Source organism: Gadus morhua, chromosome 10 (genome assembly GCF_902167405.1).
Source record: "Gadus morhua chromosome 10, gadMor3.0, whole genome shotgun sequence".
NCBI lineage: Eukaryota > Metazoa > Chordata > Actinopteri > Gadiformes > Gadidae > Gadus > Gadus morhua.
Genome location: NC_044057.1, coordinates 22,947,628 through 22,966,100, shown reverse-complemented (window position 1 = coordinate 22,966,100; position 18,473 = coordinate 22,947,628). Strand labels below are relative to the sequence as shown.

Genomic DNA, 18,473 nt, shown 5'->3' with positions numbered 1-18,473 from the left:
ACGAGACTCGTAGTGGGGGTTATCTCAGCCATGGTTGAGAAGGAATTGGGAAAAAGGAACTTTGGCTTTGACTCCCTGAAGTACATGAACCACAACATGGAGGAGAAAGGGATTGTTGCCCGCGATTGTGTCCCGCTGCCGAGGCACCACCGCCTCGGCGCTGGAGGCGGTGGTGCCTCGGCGCTGACCTGAGGCTCCGGCGGGAGACAACCCCGGTCAACAATCACGGGCAACAATCCCCTTCTCCTCAATGTCGTGGTTCAGTCTACTTTAGAATGATGTGGACGTGGAAGAACCAGAGACGTCTGAGAACCCGACGCAGTCGTTTGAGATTCATAATATCGTCTATAATATCTAGAATATTTACAGAACACGGCCAAAGGCTGTGTGCGCCTCGCCATTGCGATTCATCCACTGTAAACAGAGCACATGGTACCGTGGCCGCAAGCTACTCGGGGCCACACCCCCACCCTCCTCCTTGACCCGCCTCCCTCCTCTTCATTTGCATTAAAGCTACAGACACCGGAACGGCGCGTTTGGGGAAAGCTCAATGTGCACCACGGCTGAATTTCGGGAACGTCTTCAAATGCTGTGTTTGGGGCCCACTAATATCTATATTAAAGCATCCATAAAATAGCATGCCATGGGACCTTTAACTTTATGCAGTATAACTTATCAATTATTTTATTATTACGTTTCTTAGAAATATACATACCTATATACAGAACAATAATACAGATGAATAAGAGCAAAATTAACGGTCATATATAAATAGTGTGTGTAATAATTGTGTTCTGTCGATTATCATCAGTTATGGTTCATTTGTTGACTTCTTTTTTGTTCACGATAAATTGTACGATGCCAATTGATGTGGATATGCATATACAAAGGTAGGCCTAATTGATTCTGGAGAGAAAATGAGGTGGTAACATAAAATCTTGTTTTTATGTGTTATTAGTGTTAGTTTATATTAGTACTAGTATTATTATGATTATTATTATTATTATTATGGATTAACTGTCACTGTGCCAATTCAACACGCCACTTGATATGTGACGTCAGGTGTACCTCTCCCCAACCAGAAAACGCCTACCAACCCGAGTGACTCAGTGGGACTGCTCACAGGACACGCATTGTCTGACTCACAATTGAATTCAACGATCTCTAATGAATATGTAACTGCGGACATCCTTTAGAAAATTACTCAACAGGTGGTAAAGTCGTTCACCGTTGGACAACGTTTAGGTGTGCTAAGAGGCGAGCCTCGGGTCTGTCCCTTTCATGGACTCCCCATGCAGCTTTGAACGCCTTGCGATTGTGTTTCTAAAAACCAAACGCAGAAACGCTTTGATTTTAAACATTGTGCTTAATTCTGCTGGCTACAACATCATGAAGAGAATACATACACATCAGACGCATGCCTCCGTAATGTACACCACACCATGTATATAATATTTTCTAACTAATAATCCTAATAATACTAGTATAATAATAAACAAACCAAAGACCGAACACAGGTAAAGTCAGATATTTGCTTAGTAGGCTTATTGCTAGGTTTGCAAACGTTTGACTAATGAAATAGGGCTACTGCCGTTGTCGTCCTACCGAAACCTTACACCGAAGTGTGTCAGAGAGGAGGGGGGAGTGGTCCTGCCAGCAGCAAAATATAAGAGTAGATCCACAACAGCTGACAGTCGCAGCCTCGCGGTGGAACTGCTGGGAACAAATCACTCGGGATCATAACTTGGGTGAGAGTGGAGGGAAGCGCTTGGACGCGACGTTTACGCGCTCCGATCAAGCGCATTGTTTGGCTTGGCACTGTTCTCTCGGACTTGATCAGATTGAGACCAATACGCATGGAGAGCGACATGATTTTTGCGGACGGATTTCAGTGAAAAGGTAAGAGACATCTAAAATATACGTTACTTTCAAACCTTACATAAATACCATTACAGATTAATACACGCATGCTGTATATTACCATGACACATTCAGTAAAAGCTTCCTAGCCAAAGGGGCTTGCAGGTGTAGCCAAACATTCCCTTTGTATTATTGGATCTTTTTAATTGTGTTATGGAGATCACTCCCGTGGAGCTAGTTTTTATAATTCCATTTTAAATGTTTAAGGTAGGTATAAAAAAAAGTATACCTACCTTCAAAAGTTGATGCTCCAAAATATACAAAATATATATATAGTTAATTTTTTTACAAATATAAATAATATAATTCATGTACTATTAATCACATATTCGATCTATTCATATAACCTACTGTAATTCGACACACATATATAATTATGTAGAAGATATGTGTTATGTTTATTTTTTGGGCAAAAAAAACATAATTCTCTGGTCGCCCATGCATGCCTTTCACGTTAAAGAACGTTTTAAGGATGCACCTGCTTTGCTCTTTAAGGTTAGAGCCACCCATTTAGTCCGTGACATTATGTGCCATACTGCAATGCCTTTACGTTTATCACAGTGACGATAATTAAAGTCCAGAGCACTTTGTGAAGTGCAACATATGACCTCTGTGCTCATGCATGGCCTGTGCTGCACTCTGAACATAAACAGCCGTTTCATTCAGTATTTTTTTATTCCCTCCAGCTACTGCCGCCGGCGGAGAAGGAGCCGAGTCACACGTATTGCTCATCTACTTCTAAGAAGAACCATTGTCCGGGCAGCTGTTCCTCCGATGTGGGGATTGGTTCTGGTCGTCTCGCCAGGCTGAAATCTTCCCGGGTCAGGACATCCGTCATGGCAGCCTTCCTCTTTGGGCTGCTGTTCTTCGTCATGCAGTCTCCCCCCATCCCCTCCGCGCCCGCACACTCCTCCTCCACCTCGTCCCTCCTTCCTCCTCCGAGCGCCGACGGCGCCGCTGGCGTCGCCCACCCCAACGGGACGGTCCGGCGGCTGCCCGACATCGTGATCATCGGCGTGCGCAAGGGCGGCACGCGGGCCCTCATCGAGATGCTGAGCCTGCACGGCGACGTGGCGGCGGCGGAGAACGAGGTGCACTTCTTCGACTGGGAGAGCCACTTCCAGAAGGGCCTGCCCTGGTACCTCAGCCAGATGCCCTACGCGCTGCCGGGGCAGCTCACGGTGGAGAAGACCCCCGCCTACTTCACCTCCAGCAAGGTCCCCCGGCGGCTCCAGCAGGTGAACCCCGGGGCGAAGCTGCTGCTGATCCTAAGGGACCCCACGGAGCGCGTGCTGTCGGACTACACGCAGGTGTACCACAACCGCCTGCTGAAGCACAAGCAGCACCAGCCCATCGAAGAGGTGCTCGTTCTGAAGGACGGCGGGGTGAACCTGGGCTACAAGGCGCTGAACCGCAGCCTTTACTACGTGCACATGCAGAACTGGCTGCGCCACTTCCCGCTCGACAGCATCCACGTCGTGGACGGGGACGCGCTGATACGGGACCCCTTCCCCGAGGTGAAGCGGGTGGAGAGGTTCCTACGGCTGGAGCCGCAGATTAACGCGGCCAACTTTTACTTCAACCGGACCAAGGGCTTCTACTGCCTGAGGGACCACGGCCGCGAGCGCTGCCTGCACGACTCCAAGGGCCGGGCCCACCCACGGGTGGCCCCCGACATCCTGCAAAAACTCTACCGCTTCTTCCATGAGCCCAACAGGAAGTTCTTTGAGCTGGTGGGACGCACCTTCGACTGGAACTGACCTGTTTTTCTACGTCTCGTGGTCGTCGCGGTGGCGCCCGCTACGCTAGCCTTGAAGCGTCCAAGCCTTCTGGCTTTTTGAAGATTTTTCAAATAACAATTGGGATTTTAGCACTAATAATTAACTAAAGTCGAAGCGGCAAGGTGAACTGTTCAAATGAATTCCAGCTAAGTCTATATTTCTACGAGACAAACCTGTTCCATTGTTTGGACGGATCCAAGTGATAAGGGTTTAGTAAGCAGGATATGACATGCTAATGTCGTTCGCAATCGCATTAGTCACCTCACATCGAATGCTTTGTTGACCGTATGTGGGGGCTATTGTGTTTACGACCATGTTTGGAGCCTGTTCAGTGGTTTAATTTATGAATGTTGACCTATCGTTCAAAACCACGTTTTTTCTATTTGTTTGGGCGTCCCATGCAGGTAGCTGATGTGTGATTAGTATGGATTACCTCTTCCATCCGTCTCTTTATTGTTATATGCTGAAGATACGTCTATTGCTGCTACATGTCATTTTAGACCCATACTGGACCATGTACGTAATCTATGTTATGATAATATATAGGTTCTACTCTTTACTCTTAATGTCAATGACAAAGACTAATCATGTCTGCGCTGTGAATATCCATGCAAACATAATGTATTATTCCTCATTACAATGTACTGTAAATATAATATTTTTTTCTAAAAGTGAAGGATTAACAACATAATAAATCTTTTATTTTGTTTTTTTAATTTTGTTTGATCTTTATGCTTTCAGAGATATCTCTTGCATCGCCTTGAGAACCAAACCTTTCAAGGTCCTGAGATGAAAGACTTGATTTTAGACACAACATGATTACAGGTTGGAAACGCTTGCCAGGTTTGGGGTTGGTTAACGATCGTTCAAACTTGATTGTCCGGTTCTTTTAACAGCGAGCCAAGCAAACTATGTACCATGCCTGAGTGAAATTGTATCCGTGCAAAGACTACTTCTTTCTAAACCTCTTCCTGTTTCAAATACGCAGATATAATTACCAAACCGATATAGAAACAAACACAAACCATGGGGCGAAGTAAAATAACCTTTGTGACCTTGACCAGTAAGTGAAGAGTGGACACACATATTATAAATAAGGATTACTGAGTATAGTAAGAGAACCGGAAACCGGTTTGAAAGGTAAATAGACATCAGAAGCCTTGGGGAAACCTTGTGGAATCCACCGACACACTGTACGTGCCAAAGGGTGTGATCACCTTTTGTTTTTGCTGCGGAAAAAACTGGGGATTATTTATGCAAATCTTTGTTGGCCCTTTGAAAACATAACCACCACCGCCTTAACGATGACATTAAGATCCAGAACCTAACTGGTTCTTCTTCTTCCCTTTTGCCTAGATTTACCGAGAGCCTTATGGAGAGTGTTCACAGAATGCTAACTTCATCAGCTCTAAAATGCAGACAAAACACCCTGCCTTCCCTACCTCTCTGTCTGACTCTCTCTCTCTCTCTCTCTCTCTCTCTCTCTCTCTCTCTCTCTCTCTCTCTTTCTCTCTCCCCCTCTCTCTCCCCCTCTCTCTCCCCCTCTCTCTCTCTCGTCTCAGACTGTATCTCTGCAGGGAGACTTCACATCTCCTGAAGCTGGTTGCAGGAACCAAGTGTCCACTTTGAAAGCAGCGAGTAATATTCTCAAAGACTATCTATGTGACCAAATTTGGGCGTTGATGGGGAAAAACTCACAGGAGGAAGAGGAAATTGTTCTAAACAGATTTCACATGAAATGATCGATGAACAGGCTGGCACTTGTCGCTTGTGTGAAATATCGGTCATGTTAACGTGTTTTCTTTTTGTGGCCCTGCTAAACTGTTTCTTAAGAGCTCGACTGTGGCTTTGAAAGTCAGTCGCATATAGAGGAACCTGCAGGGTTTTTGCTGGCTCTCTTGGACAGAGAAAACACCCCAAGATCAGAGATATCATCTCTATGTGAAAGCTCTTCTGGGGTTGAACGGGGAGGACTCCTGTTCTACTCATTGAAGCGATGAACACAAGAGATTCTGTTGATGATTCAGAAATTATTAGTTGTAAAATGTCTTGGTAAGACTTTCAAAAATTGGTGCCTTAATTAACCATTAATTACCATTATTTAATTCAGAAATAAGCATTATCATATAGCATTAGCAAAGTAGTTAAGGTAAACCCTAACTTAGTACCCAGTACTCACCGTAGTTAACATGAACACCATAAGATAAACATCAGTAGACAATTATTAGACCATTCGTTAGATCATAGTTAAAGTTGGTAATGCTTATTACAGCATTAAATAATGTTAATTGAAGTTTAATTAATGTACCGCCCTTATCATAAAGTGTTTCCTTTCGATTTTCCTTTCTATATTCCATTAGCTTGACCCCAAGACAAACTGCGTGCTGTGGAGTCCTGGTTTCTCTAGCATATGTTTTGTGTTACGTTATTCGATCCGTGCAGTTGTGAAACTACTTCCCCCTCCAACAACGACCCCCTACAGTGCCTCTCCACGCTGGGCCATGAACCCACTTTCATTGCCTTCAGCGTCGCATCTCTAGGCCCATTAGGAGCCCATCGACATCCCACTAACTCAGGTGCGGAGCCCCCTTTTAAACTCTAAAGTCACACATTCCCTCCTCCGCTAATTTCATCCAATTAACCCGAGACGCATAATTAATTCACCTTGTCGCCAAGCAGAGGGAGTCGTACGACGGAGTATCGGAGGGGATTTATTGCCAGAGCATCCCTTCAACCCCCCCCCCCCGCTGTCTACATTCAGCTGCTGTAACTGAGTGCTTCCCCCCCCCCCCCCCCCATCGCAAAATCAGCCATTTCCCCAGGCCTATTCTAGCCGTTGTTTTTGAGGGGGTCCTTGGTTTTTCTCCCCCATCACAATCACTCATTCTGTGGCTTTTCAAAGGACGATGTGGTCCAATTGAACCCCCCCCCCCCCACACACACACTCACACACACACACCCCCCCACACACACACACACCCCTCTGCTTCCTTCTCCTCTCCCCTCTCTCTTTCGGGTAACCCAGGGCTGCAACAGTTTTTAATTGGAATAGATCCTCTTTTGTCTTCTCAATGTGTGAAGTCCAGCAGAAGTAATGCACGATCCCACACAAACACACACACACAAACACACACGCACACGCACGCACACACACGCACGCACACACACACACGCACACACACACATACTTTAACACACATGCACACAGAGCCACACACAGTGTGCCCATTGGTTAGTTCAGTTAAATCAATTAGTAGGTCCCTGAGTTTGGGTTGAAGACAGGAGTAGAGGCCAAACAGGACACGTTTTACTTGGAACATCTTTTCGAATGTGCCTTTGCTACTACTGTGTCACGGTGCTAACACTTTAGCCTATACTGCATTCATCTTAAGATTAATTCAACGTAACTTACGGTTGGGTTGACCTTTTTTCAGAAATATCTCTGTTATTGGAAATCCATGTTAAGCCTTATGACTTTCTTAATACCATTAGGCCTTTCAGCCTTGTATGCCGACGCATGGAAATGCGTAGACTATTAGCTGTAATATCTACAATGATGAGAAGCATAGATGATATAAGATGTTCATTTCCTGTTAGCTGTTCCTGTCCCCATGGATGATACCATCTACCATCCGTCGTCTACCTGCAGCTGAAAATCTCACAAAATATTATTCAGAAGATGAAAGCGATAACCTTGAAGCAAAGGCTGAGCTTTTCACAACCTCTGACTGAACCCTGAAGGCAGAGAGAGGAGTGAATGTAAATAATCATTTCAATAAGGTGATTATAGGTGTGGGCCAAGTGATGTAACGAGAAAACTCAAAATAACGATACATGAAATCATGTTATCGAGGCATTGTGAAATGCTGACCTTTGGTGGCAGATGATAATGGAATGTTTTAGCAGCTTTTCACAAAGATAATACCACAAGAGGCAGGGGGAATAGCGCAAGCCTCAAATGTGTACTAAATCATTCCTAGTTTCAACATCTTCCGTTGGTTTGAATTCACTCCACCAACGTTTTATCTTGGAAACCCTACGGGCGGTTTGTGATCGAATTGAAATGGAAGTGTTCCTCCCATGCTGTTTCGGTTCGTGTTCATTACACTATTAATAGTGTTCCCCTGATTTTCTTCTGACTGTACAGTTCATGGTTAATTGAGTGCAAAATTGGCTTTACCAAGTTGTATCGTTAAGGTCTATTTGAACCCCCCCGGGTTCAGCTTGCATTTGAACACGATGAGATTAAAGAAAGATGCTTTAGATTTACGGTTCTAGGGAGGACTGAGGTGTTATCCCCATGGTTTCTACTTTTTTAGTTAGTAAACGTGGCTGAGCATGGGCATTATAATGAGCTTTTTATTACACAGCGTCGTGGTACTGCCAGTGACGCTAAACCCTCTGTTAACCCTCATTCCAACGGCGTTTACCTCCTCAGATGGAGCTCCACACATCCACACACAACATGGCGGTAGAGCATACCGTCTCGCCGTCTGTGTCACTTCGTCCTGAGGTCGAAGTGCATCTGAGAGAAAAGAAAAGAAAGGTACAACACCTTAGTTCAGAGCAGAGCAGAATGCTCAATAACTGCTTGGCAGAGAATGACTAAAACATATTTTTACTAAAGAATTTATTACATTTAATAACAGTATTATCTTAGCAACACTGATGGGGTTCCAAATGAGATAATAAATAGGCCAAATACCAAGTTAATAAAAGACGAAAAAACAAGTGTTTTTTCGTTCGCCGCCATTTGAACATGAGAGACCACCCAGTCACAAGGTCTCACTCTCTCTCTCTCTCTTGCTTCCATCTGTTGACCTTGAAAAGTTCTAGAAGAAGAGGAAATACTGGTGACTTACTGGGTAGCAGAGATTCTAAGATGATGAAAAAAAAAAGTCTTGGCTGGGACCCAGCCTCCTTTGACTTCCAAGAAATGTGCAGCGTTTCAGAACTGCTGCTTTCTGCCTTTCTGGCGTGCAGAGAGAAAGCCGTCTTGGCAGGAGGATGAGGAGATGAAACGGGTCGTCGGATCACCTTAATTTGGGGCTGGTACGCATGTTTCAGTGGTGTTTTTCTGCTCTTAGATCACTCCGGGCAGCAGACCCCCCACTGTTCATTGAAGGCTTGAGTCTATTTATTTTCAGACTCAACTCCGCGACCAACACTGTGGGCTTATCACACTCCAAAAAACATGTTCATCCGATAAATGACTTATTTTCCTCTTCCAGTTCATTGGTACAGTGCTCCATTTAACAGAGTTTATTTGTGTAAAACAAACTCAAAGTCCAGGGGAGTTTATTTTAACACATGAACTAAATGTTGCAGAATACACAACATGTTCCAAGTTTGTTTAGGAAGATACCATTACCCCAGGCGATGCAAAAACCGGATGTGAATGATGTGTTTTGTGAAGGATGCCTACAGGTACACTGCAGAGTCCTTGGGAATCAAACCCAGACAAGCACAGGACTATCCTGCCTTAGTGTGGTTCAATTGACAAACCCCCAGAGGGAAACGGATGTACGATCATGATGAACCTTTCATAATTATTACGTCAAAGTATTATTAACTTACGCCGTACATTTGTGTTGCAACATGTTTGTTATTATGCAGCATTCCTTCCAGTGCAAGGGGTCTCCTCCACAGTCATGCAGGGGCTGTTATCAGCCAGCCCTCTGGCATAGCGGCCCAGGGCTGGCAGAGGCCTAGTCTCCCCTGGCCAAGGATAACTCCCCCTGCCATAACACACCTCTCCCGGGCTGGGAGCTGCACTGGGCCAGCCAGATAGCCAACTCTCCCCCTTCAGCTGTGCATGTGTAACATTTGTGTGTGTGTGTGTGTGTGTGTGTGTGTGTGTGTGTGTGTGTGTGTGTGTGTGTGTGTGTGTGTGTGTGTGTGTGTGTGTGTGTGTGTGTGTGTGTGTGTGTGCAGAAGATGTGTATGTGTTCATGTTAGTATGCAGAAGATTGGGCTGTGCATATGTTTTTCCACATTTCTGCATTCCTGTAGGATTTACAGTTTAGTGTGTGTGTTTGTGTGTGTGTGCGTTCTTTGGGCATGTTTGCTACTGCACGTTTTCCCACGTGAAAGGCCCCCCTCTTGGAGAAGTTCTTGAACGGCCAAGTGTGGATTCTGTAGCTGGAACGCTCTCCATGTTTGATTCAATATTTTTTCCATGTGCTCCAGACAGTGCTATGAGCCCATTTTTACAAAACTCACACCAGGGATTGATTTCTCTTTTCCGGTAAACATTGTCTCTGGTGCATAAAAATACATAACAATGCCATTAGACTTCTGAGCCCGCAAACCATCTGTGTGCGTGTGTGTATCACTGGGTATACGTGTTTTAGTGTCACCGGCTTTGTGTGCGTTTTTGTGTGTGCATGTCACTGCGTATCCGTGCGTCAGCCTCTATACTTGCGTCACTGACTTTATGCATAGTGAATAAGCGTGTAGCGACCACATATGCTTCACATCAAATGTCTGTGACACATGAGATGAATGGAGGAGTGAAATAGAACACAAGCGAATGTCCTCTTCGATGACGACTCGGCTGGGCAAGGCGGTAGTTGATCAAAGCCATCTGTTGCAGTGGTGGTAATAATATCGTCATTGTGCAACTCATTGGCTCCAGGTGGATTCTGAATAACACACACACACATGCACACACGCGCACGCATGCGCGCACATGCACTCACACACACACACACACTTACACACTCACACACACACACACACACAGACACACACACGCTCACTCAGATACACACACACTCACACAATAGACACTAACAACACACTACTTTAAAACAAGCATCCTATTTTAAGGACTGGATCACACTCTACGTTTCTAAGCCCCGTTCCTCCTCCTCCTCCTCCTCCTCCTCCTCCTCCTCCTCCTCCTCCTCCTCCTCCTCCTCCTCCTCCTCCTCATTCCCCCATTTGTTTGAGAAACTTGAATCTCCTTGCACGGTATGAATGTTGTTTTAAGAAATATATTTGCAAATAGCAGGTGGGATGACTTATCAAAACATTTTTTTAATAACTGACTTGAGACATTTCATGGCTGCCTATGAGACCCTTCCAAATTCAACAAGCATTTCCCGTGCATACTTTGTTTAAATGTTATCTGAGCTGAATGGCTCTAATAGCACCTCATGTATCCTAATCCTTCGAAGCAAATAGAAAACCGGTGGTACGCACGCTCACTGTGGAAGACCAAATAAAATGGAATCGGTCTGAGGCTAGGCCAGGTTTTCTCTCTAGAACTGAATGCCAGGACAAGAAGTAAACGAACTGCTTGTGCTCAGACTGACCACAGAGTCTGGAGACCATATTGTTTGTGATGTGCTTTCATTTAACTCATTTATTGAACAATGAAGATTTAGCTTTTCTGAGGTAAAATACCAAATTACATGACATTTGTCCTTTGTTAATATTGACTTGATACTGTACGTCTCTGCTGTTTAAAAGTGCATTCTAAACAGTGTCTTTCATCATGGTTATCACATTATTGAGGAGATATGAGTGGTCAAAGTGGATCGCTATGACCATTTATAACGGTTGCAAAATAATCAACTTTATTTTTTTTATTATTTACTTATTTATTAAAAGCACACCCCATTTTTATCTTTTCCATATTCTAATCAAATCCAAGGCCCTTTTGTGAGTCGCAATTCTGTGAGGTTACAATCCTTTCGATAAAAGAAAATCAGGAAAAACAAAACCGTATCAAATATGAACACTGATTCAAATGGCCGGTCTTTCCAGGTCGAGGTCATCCATTCTGTAAAACAAAGTCCAGCATGTTGAGATGGTCCTTGTATTTCCAGTCGCACGCCAGGGATTTCTGTACGGTCGCCGTGGCGAGCATACCAGGCACAGGTCATGACAAGCTGCATGTACTCATATGACATATGCAGGTATGCTACCAACGACACTGGGCATGTGGCAGTCTGGCGTATATGGGGTATAGAGAGAGCTCTCTTTACTCCAATGCAGACACTCACACAGTCAGCAGCCCTGTGTGGTTATACTAATACTTTACATGCTTTCTGTTTCCAAGAGGATGAGCAGGAGCCTTGGCCTCACTCTGCTTCAATCTCACGGATCAAATGTTCTCTTTTACGGATATGTCGCGAAACCATCACCAGCTTCGCTCTCTGCCACACAGAGAGAGACAGACAGACTGACTGACTGACTGACTGACTGACTGTTAAAAGTTGTGTGTGTTCCCCTGAGAGAGGTGAGCCTCTCACAGAGAGAGGAGAAGAACGTTGATCTAGGCTGCGTAACATGGTGCAGTGGGCCAGAGGTCACTGCAACCCCCCCACCCCCCCCAGGGTGGTCAATATCCAACTAAAGAGTCTCCACACGAATTGTTTTCCTTGAGCCTTTTGTTAGCCAATTAAAATTAAATTGAAAGCGAGAAAGACTCCTTTGAGATTCAGATTGAGAGAGGATGAGCGAAGCAAGAAAGACGCAAGCCCCTTGCTGGCTATTTGGTATGAAGGAGAGCCGTTGTTTTCGTTGATTGCAAACTGAATATGTTGAGGTTGACCCATTCAACCATGTAAACGATTCAGTGTTCAAGGTTGTCATGCATACATTGGTGTGCGAGTGTGTGGGATTCAAAATATTTGCTTTGTTTATACCATTGGAAAAAGGAGGGTACATTTATGAAAACATAGACTCTAAAATGTTCTGAATTTATAGATTTCCTGACTGAGGCAGTGGCATGTAAGAGAAAACTTTAGAGTTAAGAGTTAGCTCATATTGTTATGTTTTTATTTTAGCGTTCTTTCCTTGAGTGCTCAGTGGAACAAGACAACTTTTTCTTGTTGGAGGTACCTTTGTACTTGAGTATTGTGGGCTTTAAAAATGAATGCTACATTGTCAAACAACCTTTCTCTATGTACATTCTGTTAAATATATGTATCTTTGAACATTTTATTGAGGCAACCCTGCCCACATGGTCTTGTGCTCACTTTACAAATCATGGCCTGACATTTGAAATGGATAGGTACGTGTGTATAGAAATGTAGCTTGTCTAATTGGACTTTCATTTAGTTCTTTCAAGATACCTCATGCTACCGGCATGTAAGGATATGCTTTTAGTAATATTGATTCATAATCTTTATGATCTTTGTATAGTCTCAATATTAACCTCTACTGTCAATAATGATCTACTTTCTGGCTTTCAATTTCATTTAATAGAATGCATATTGTGTATATTTTGTAGAAATGTGGTTTCTGACGTTCTGTTGCGTTCTTTTATTTTAGCTGCGTTGTTATCAACACCTCTCCAGATGGGAAGACCAGCAGGTCTCCATGGCAACCTGTTTAGTTCTGACCTGGATCTGTCAGGGTGCTGAGGAGGCTCGGTACCTTGATAGACCGGTTGCTCTGGCCTTTGCTGTAGTTTGTAACTCGACAATGTGGACATCATGTGTGTTCCCATGTTATACACGGCCATCGTTGTCGGGTCACATCTTTGTTCATGAGCTAGAATGAAACAATGAACTTATAATTTCACACTTTTCACAATTTCCCAAAACATATTGACATACATTTTGGAGAATTAAGGTGAAGGAAAACTTTGTTAGGACTCCAACTGGGGTCCACTTTTCTTAATCCTGTCTTGAGCTCCTCTCTCTCTCTCCCTTCCTCCTCCCCTCTCCTTTCTCTCCCTCTCTCCTACCGACCTACCAGAGGGTTGGGGAGAGGGGGTGCCAGCAGCGTTGTTCTCCCCGGGCCACCTTACTGTAATATAGTGGTCATCACAGTGATTTGTAGTGGTGCACCGGTTCTTTGGCCCTGCGCTCCCAAAGTGTTCGCACCATGCCATAAGGTAAACTGTATAACGTGTATGTAGGACAGGACTGGCAACTAACTCACACAACTTTTAACCTAACCTTTTATTGGCTAAGAAAATAAACACTAAATTTAAGCAATTGAAGAGTGATCTCTCTCTCTCTCTCTCTCTCTCTCTCTCTCTCTCTCTCTGTCTCTGTCTCTGTCTCTGTCTCTCTGTCTCTGTCTCTCTCTCTTTTTCACTCTACATATATTATATATATATTATAACATTTATTGAGGCAACCCTGCCCACATGGTCTTAATGTATAATGTGTACTGTAATTTAAGTGAATCTTAGTCAATCTATCATTCCTTACCTATTCTTACGTCATAGAAATGTATGGATTTATTGGATTTACATTTTTAACAATATTGTGTGTTTTGTAATGTTGGTCATGTGTGATTGCGTTTAATTTGTAATGAGTTTATTACTGCATTGATGATGGTGTAGCCGTTGTGCAATGGGCGAAATGTAAGAATGTAATGTGTAATTTCACCGCTATTATTGTTCTATTTTTGTAAAAAAAAAAAAAGGAAAAACATTCATCCAAAATATAACTATGATTCCATAATGAAAATATCAAGAATTTAGAACTCCGCTTTGAGACTATAGTGAAATGCTAGTAGAATTGCATTTGTTGTGGTAAAGTATATTTGTAGCTGTACAATGACAAAGTTGCAGTTAAGTATACTTGTACCAGGAGATGAACTCACGAAGGGTCTCTCTCTCTCTCTCCCAGCCCCCAGAGTCAATGCGACTACTTTGCATATCACCTTGGAAACTGCCTTTTTATCATTAGGCTACTGTTCAGAATTTCCTTAATAGCACTCATTCTAGCCGTACTCTCATTCTAGCCGAGACGTTTCGTATGGAAATAGGACCCCTCCTTTTGCCTTGACAGAAAGACACTGAGCAGAAAGGGTTTAGTTTCAGATTCTAAACACAAGACCCATATTAACATATCAAGGAGCTGTAAGGAGGAAGATGGTAATGGCAGGGTTTGACAACCGTTTGTTTTGGTTTTCACTGCATTAGGTAATGTTTTGTTCTTCTTTATCCTCATAATCTATTTGCCAAGTAAGTGGTGTATGTTTCTCGTTTATTTGTACAAGCGAATGAGCTAGATTTTCTTAAATAAAGTGTAACTCTGTAATCCATCAGATGCATTTGTGTGATCTCTGCTCCAGTCTGAGTGCCGAATACAAATGTAAATTCTACCTCAAACATTTACAAAAAAATATGTAACTGAAGCGAAATGTAAATAAGAGAAATAAAAAACTAAAGTCAGTGACTTCAAGTGTCACACACACACACACACACACACACACACACACACACACACACACACACACACACACACACACACACACACACATTCACACTCACTCACAGACACTCACACAGACACAGACACGCACACATTCACACTCACCCTCACACTCACACAGACACACACACACACTCACATTCACACTCACACTCACACAGACACTCACACTCACACACTCACACACACACTTGCTTCTTCTCCAGAACCATGTTTAGATGGGCTTTAAAGAGGGGGTGGTGTGTGTGCGTGAGTGTGTAACGAGGCAGCTTTGTAGGAACCGAAACACAGACGGAGCTGCTGCTGGTGGTGTGTGATAGCAGTGTGTGGGGTGCTCTGGGAAAAGAGTCGGTGGAGGAGGGGGGGGTGGGGGGGACATTAGCCGCTGCCTGCCGTCAGCTGGGGAGAGGGTGCTGGGGGGTGCGCATGAGAGAAGCTTAATGTCTGTCTATTTCTATTTCCCTCTTAATTTCACACACTGTTGAGTCAGCCTACTGACTGCCTGCTCGTGGGGACGCTGTGGTTGTCCACAGGCACTGCAGAAGAGAACGCTGTTTGTGTCTTTGTGGTTGTGTGTGTGTGTGTGTGTTAGTGTGTGTGTGTGTGTGTGTGTGTGTGTGTGTGTGTGTGTGTGTGTGTGTGTGTGTGTGTGTGTGTGTGTGGATGTGCATGTGCACAACCTCTCCTGCCTACGGCTTGTTTAATATGTTGATCTGATACCCGCTTACACATCTCGGGGTCTCTTCCTGCTACGCGGGGAACGTGGATGTGTGTATGTGTCTCTGTGTGTATGTGTCTCTGTGTGTGTTTGTCTCTGTCTGTGTATGTGTGTGTGGGGGGGGGGGGTAAGTGTCTGTGTGTGTGTGTCTCTGTCTGTGTGTGTGTGTGTGTGTGTCTCTGACTATGTGTGTGTGTGTGTCAGTGTCTGTGTGTGTGCGTGTGTGTGTGTGTGTCTCTGTCTATGTGTGTGTGTGTGTGTGTGTGTCAGTGTCTGTGTGTGTGTGTGTCTCTTTCTATGTGTGTGTGTATGTGTGTGTGCGTGTGTGTGTGTGTGTGTGCGTCTGTGTGTGTGTGTGTGTGTGTACGTGGGTTGGTGTGGGTATATGTGTGTGCGTTAAAATAAGATATTGAGAGAGTGTTTTCTTCAGGTATTTAACTTCCTTTCCCCTCCACTTAGTCTGTATGTTCTCTGTTTTGGTGTAGTGTGTTTGTCTGGTCATGTATTTGTGTTTTCGTGAGTGTTATAACAAAGATTATGAGACATCCTTGTGTTTATGTCTGCATACCCCTGTGTTTGTGTGCGTGAGTGCGTACATTTCTGTATTTACATTTGTGAGTGTGGGACAGTGGTGTTATGGCCACTCTTTTTGCGGCTTTTGACCAAATTGACCTTTATCAATCAAAACATGAAAAGAATGGAAAATAAATTCTCCAGAAATGGCTAAATGAAAACTGTTTTATTCGCTACTACTACCTGCTCTAATATGAAGCAATCAAAAACCAATCCTCTGTTTATTCTACTGGCTGTAGCCCCTATTTGGCTAGTCGTCCTTGTTGTTCTACTTTGGTCATAAATATTCATGCCTTGTTTATACAGTTTAGTGAGCAAGCAACGCTGAGGTATGTTCACCCAAGGGAATGATTGGGTGAGCAAGTGAGTGTTTAAGTGAGCGAATGAGGAAGTCAATTAATAAATAAGCACCCGAGTTGGTGAATATCGAATATTGGGTTAATGAGTGATTGCGTTAGTGAAGCCTCCTTTTGAAGGGCTGAATTCATGCTCCCATCGTGAATGAGTCCGTCCCTGTACTGGTCCTCTCTGTGTTTCCAGAACAAAGCTCAGGTGTTGCTTAAACCTTGGCAAATAGGATTCCAAACAGGAGAGTGAGAGAGAGAGTCACGTCTGTCCCCGAGATTTGTTATTCAGTGAACCGCATCCTCAGAGAAATGGATTTACTGGCATGCCCTCTGCAGACAAACGAAGGTTGGCCCCCACCTTAGAGATCTGATTTGGCGCACAGTGCACGTCGTGACACACAGCTTTTTAGGAAAGCCCACTGAACTGAAACACATTCATAATGTGACATCGACTTTGATATCATGATGGAGAGAATACACAGGAATTGAGAGGAGAGGAGTGAAGCTGCAGAGAGGAGAGGGAAAAACCAGAGGGATGGAGAGGAGAAGGGAGGTGAGGGCGCCCTGGGTTAAATGGACAGAAGGAGAGAGGAGACGGAAGGGGAGGAGATGCGAGGAGAGAGGAGTGGAGAGGAGAGCATAGGAGAGGGGAGGTGGCTTTGAATTAGATGGACAGAAGGAGAGAGCGAGGAGAAGAGGAGGGAGGGGGGGGAAGAGGGGCGCGGCGGCGGGGAATTAGACGGACAGAAGGAGGGAAGACGGGGGAAGAAAGTAGAAGAGTTGAGAGGAGAAGAGAGGAGGGAGGAGAAGAGAGTGTGGTGGGAGGGATGGACAGAAGGAGAGCCACACTCTGGGATGGATCGTTTTTTATTCTTGGATCGGAGAACCAAATTCTCTGAATCAACTGAGGGGGAGAGATGGCACAATGTAAACTGTCATCAGACCACAAACCCCCAGTAGACGACACACCCTGAGGAAAAACAATGTCTTTTTTTCCTAGTGTGGCATTGGTCCCACTCTGTAGCTCTGATCTGAGCCATGCGGTGCCCACAGTGTTTGCTATCGAACACAGATTCATAGCTTCAATCATTTATTCCTCAAGCCCCATAGTTTATAGGACTAAGATTTCTGCCTGAATTTGATATCAGAATGTCCCTCAAGTTGTGCCGTGGTCTCCGGGTCCTATGTCAGATCTGTGTTGTCGTAAAACCACACTGACAGGCATGGTTGAAGCAAGGGCGTCGTACGTTTACTGCTGTTATTCCCCATAAGGAATTACTAGCAACAAACTCATCCAAAGAGAGATGCAGGATTCACAGTGCTTTGACATAAAAATATAGCTGCATCTTAAAATCAACAAGTGTGTAATTACATTTGACTCATTTGAGCACAATAATATTTTGGTTTCCCGTACACTAACGTTTCTATTTCAGGGCCTCCATACGCAGAAAACCAATCTCTCTGGAGCCTTGTGTGATTTTTTTTTTTTTTCAATATCCCATCCCTTTCTCTTCTTCCTGTGAGTAACATTTCCCAGTGGAATATGTTGGTTGCAAAAGTAGCGAAATAATTTCCTTTCATCTATCCAATACTAAGCCAGCTAATTTAATTTGTTACTTTCTTCGCTGTATATTGTATCCAGACATTTGCATAACAATCAATGCGGCACAGTGGGATGTATTTATCTTGTGACGCTATACTTTGATGCTTTAACACTTTTATGTTTGGATTAGCAAGAGCTGGAGTTGCCTATACCCCCCTTCCCCAAACCCCCACCCCCCTCACTGGAATGTTTCTGTGTATTTCGAGGCGTGCTTGGAAAGGTTTATTTTCGGAAGAAGTTGTCGACACAAACCAAAACGTGTTGGGCAAAGAAGAGATTGGGGAGACATCCTCATCCTAACGGATGTATCATTAATACAATGCCAGACGATGCATGCTGGTTTTT

At 44.1% G+C, this 18,473-nt stretch overlaps 1 protein-coding gene across 1 annotated transcript; it reads left to right on the top strand.

The window, feature by feature from the left end:
* The first annotated feature begins 1,527 nt into the window (after nt 1–1,527).
* On the top strand, nt 1,528–4,417 carry hs3st1 (heparan sulfate (glucosamine) 3-O-sulfotransferase 1). Its single transcript, XM_030368932.1, has 2 exons — nt 1,528–1,899; nt 2,607–4,417. The coding sequence occupies exon 2, from the start codon at nt 2,757–2,759 to the stop codon at nt 3,678–3,680; it is 924 nt and encodes a 307-aa protein (XP_030224792.1). The 5' UTR covers nt 1,528–1,899; nt 2,607–2,756; the 3' UTR covers nt 3,681–4,417.
* Nucleotides 4,418–18,473: the final 14,056 nt, after the last annotated feature.

Coding starts and splice junctions, on each gene's coding strand:
- hs3st1 (XM_030368932.1), top strand. CDS start 2,757: ATGGCAGCCTTCCTCTTTGGGCTGCTGTTCTTCGTCATGCAGTCTCCC.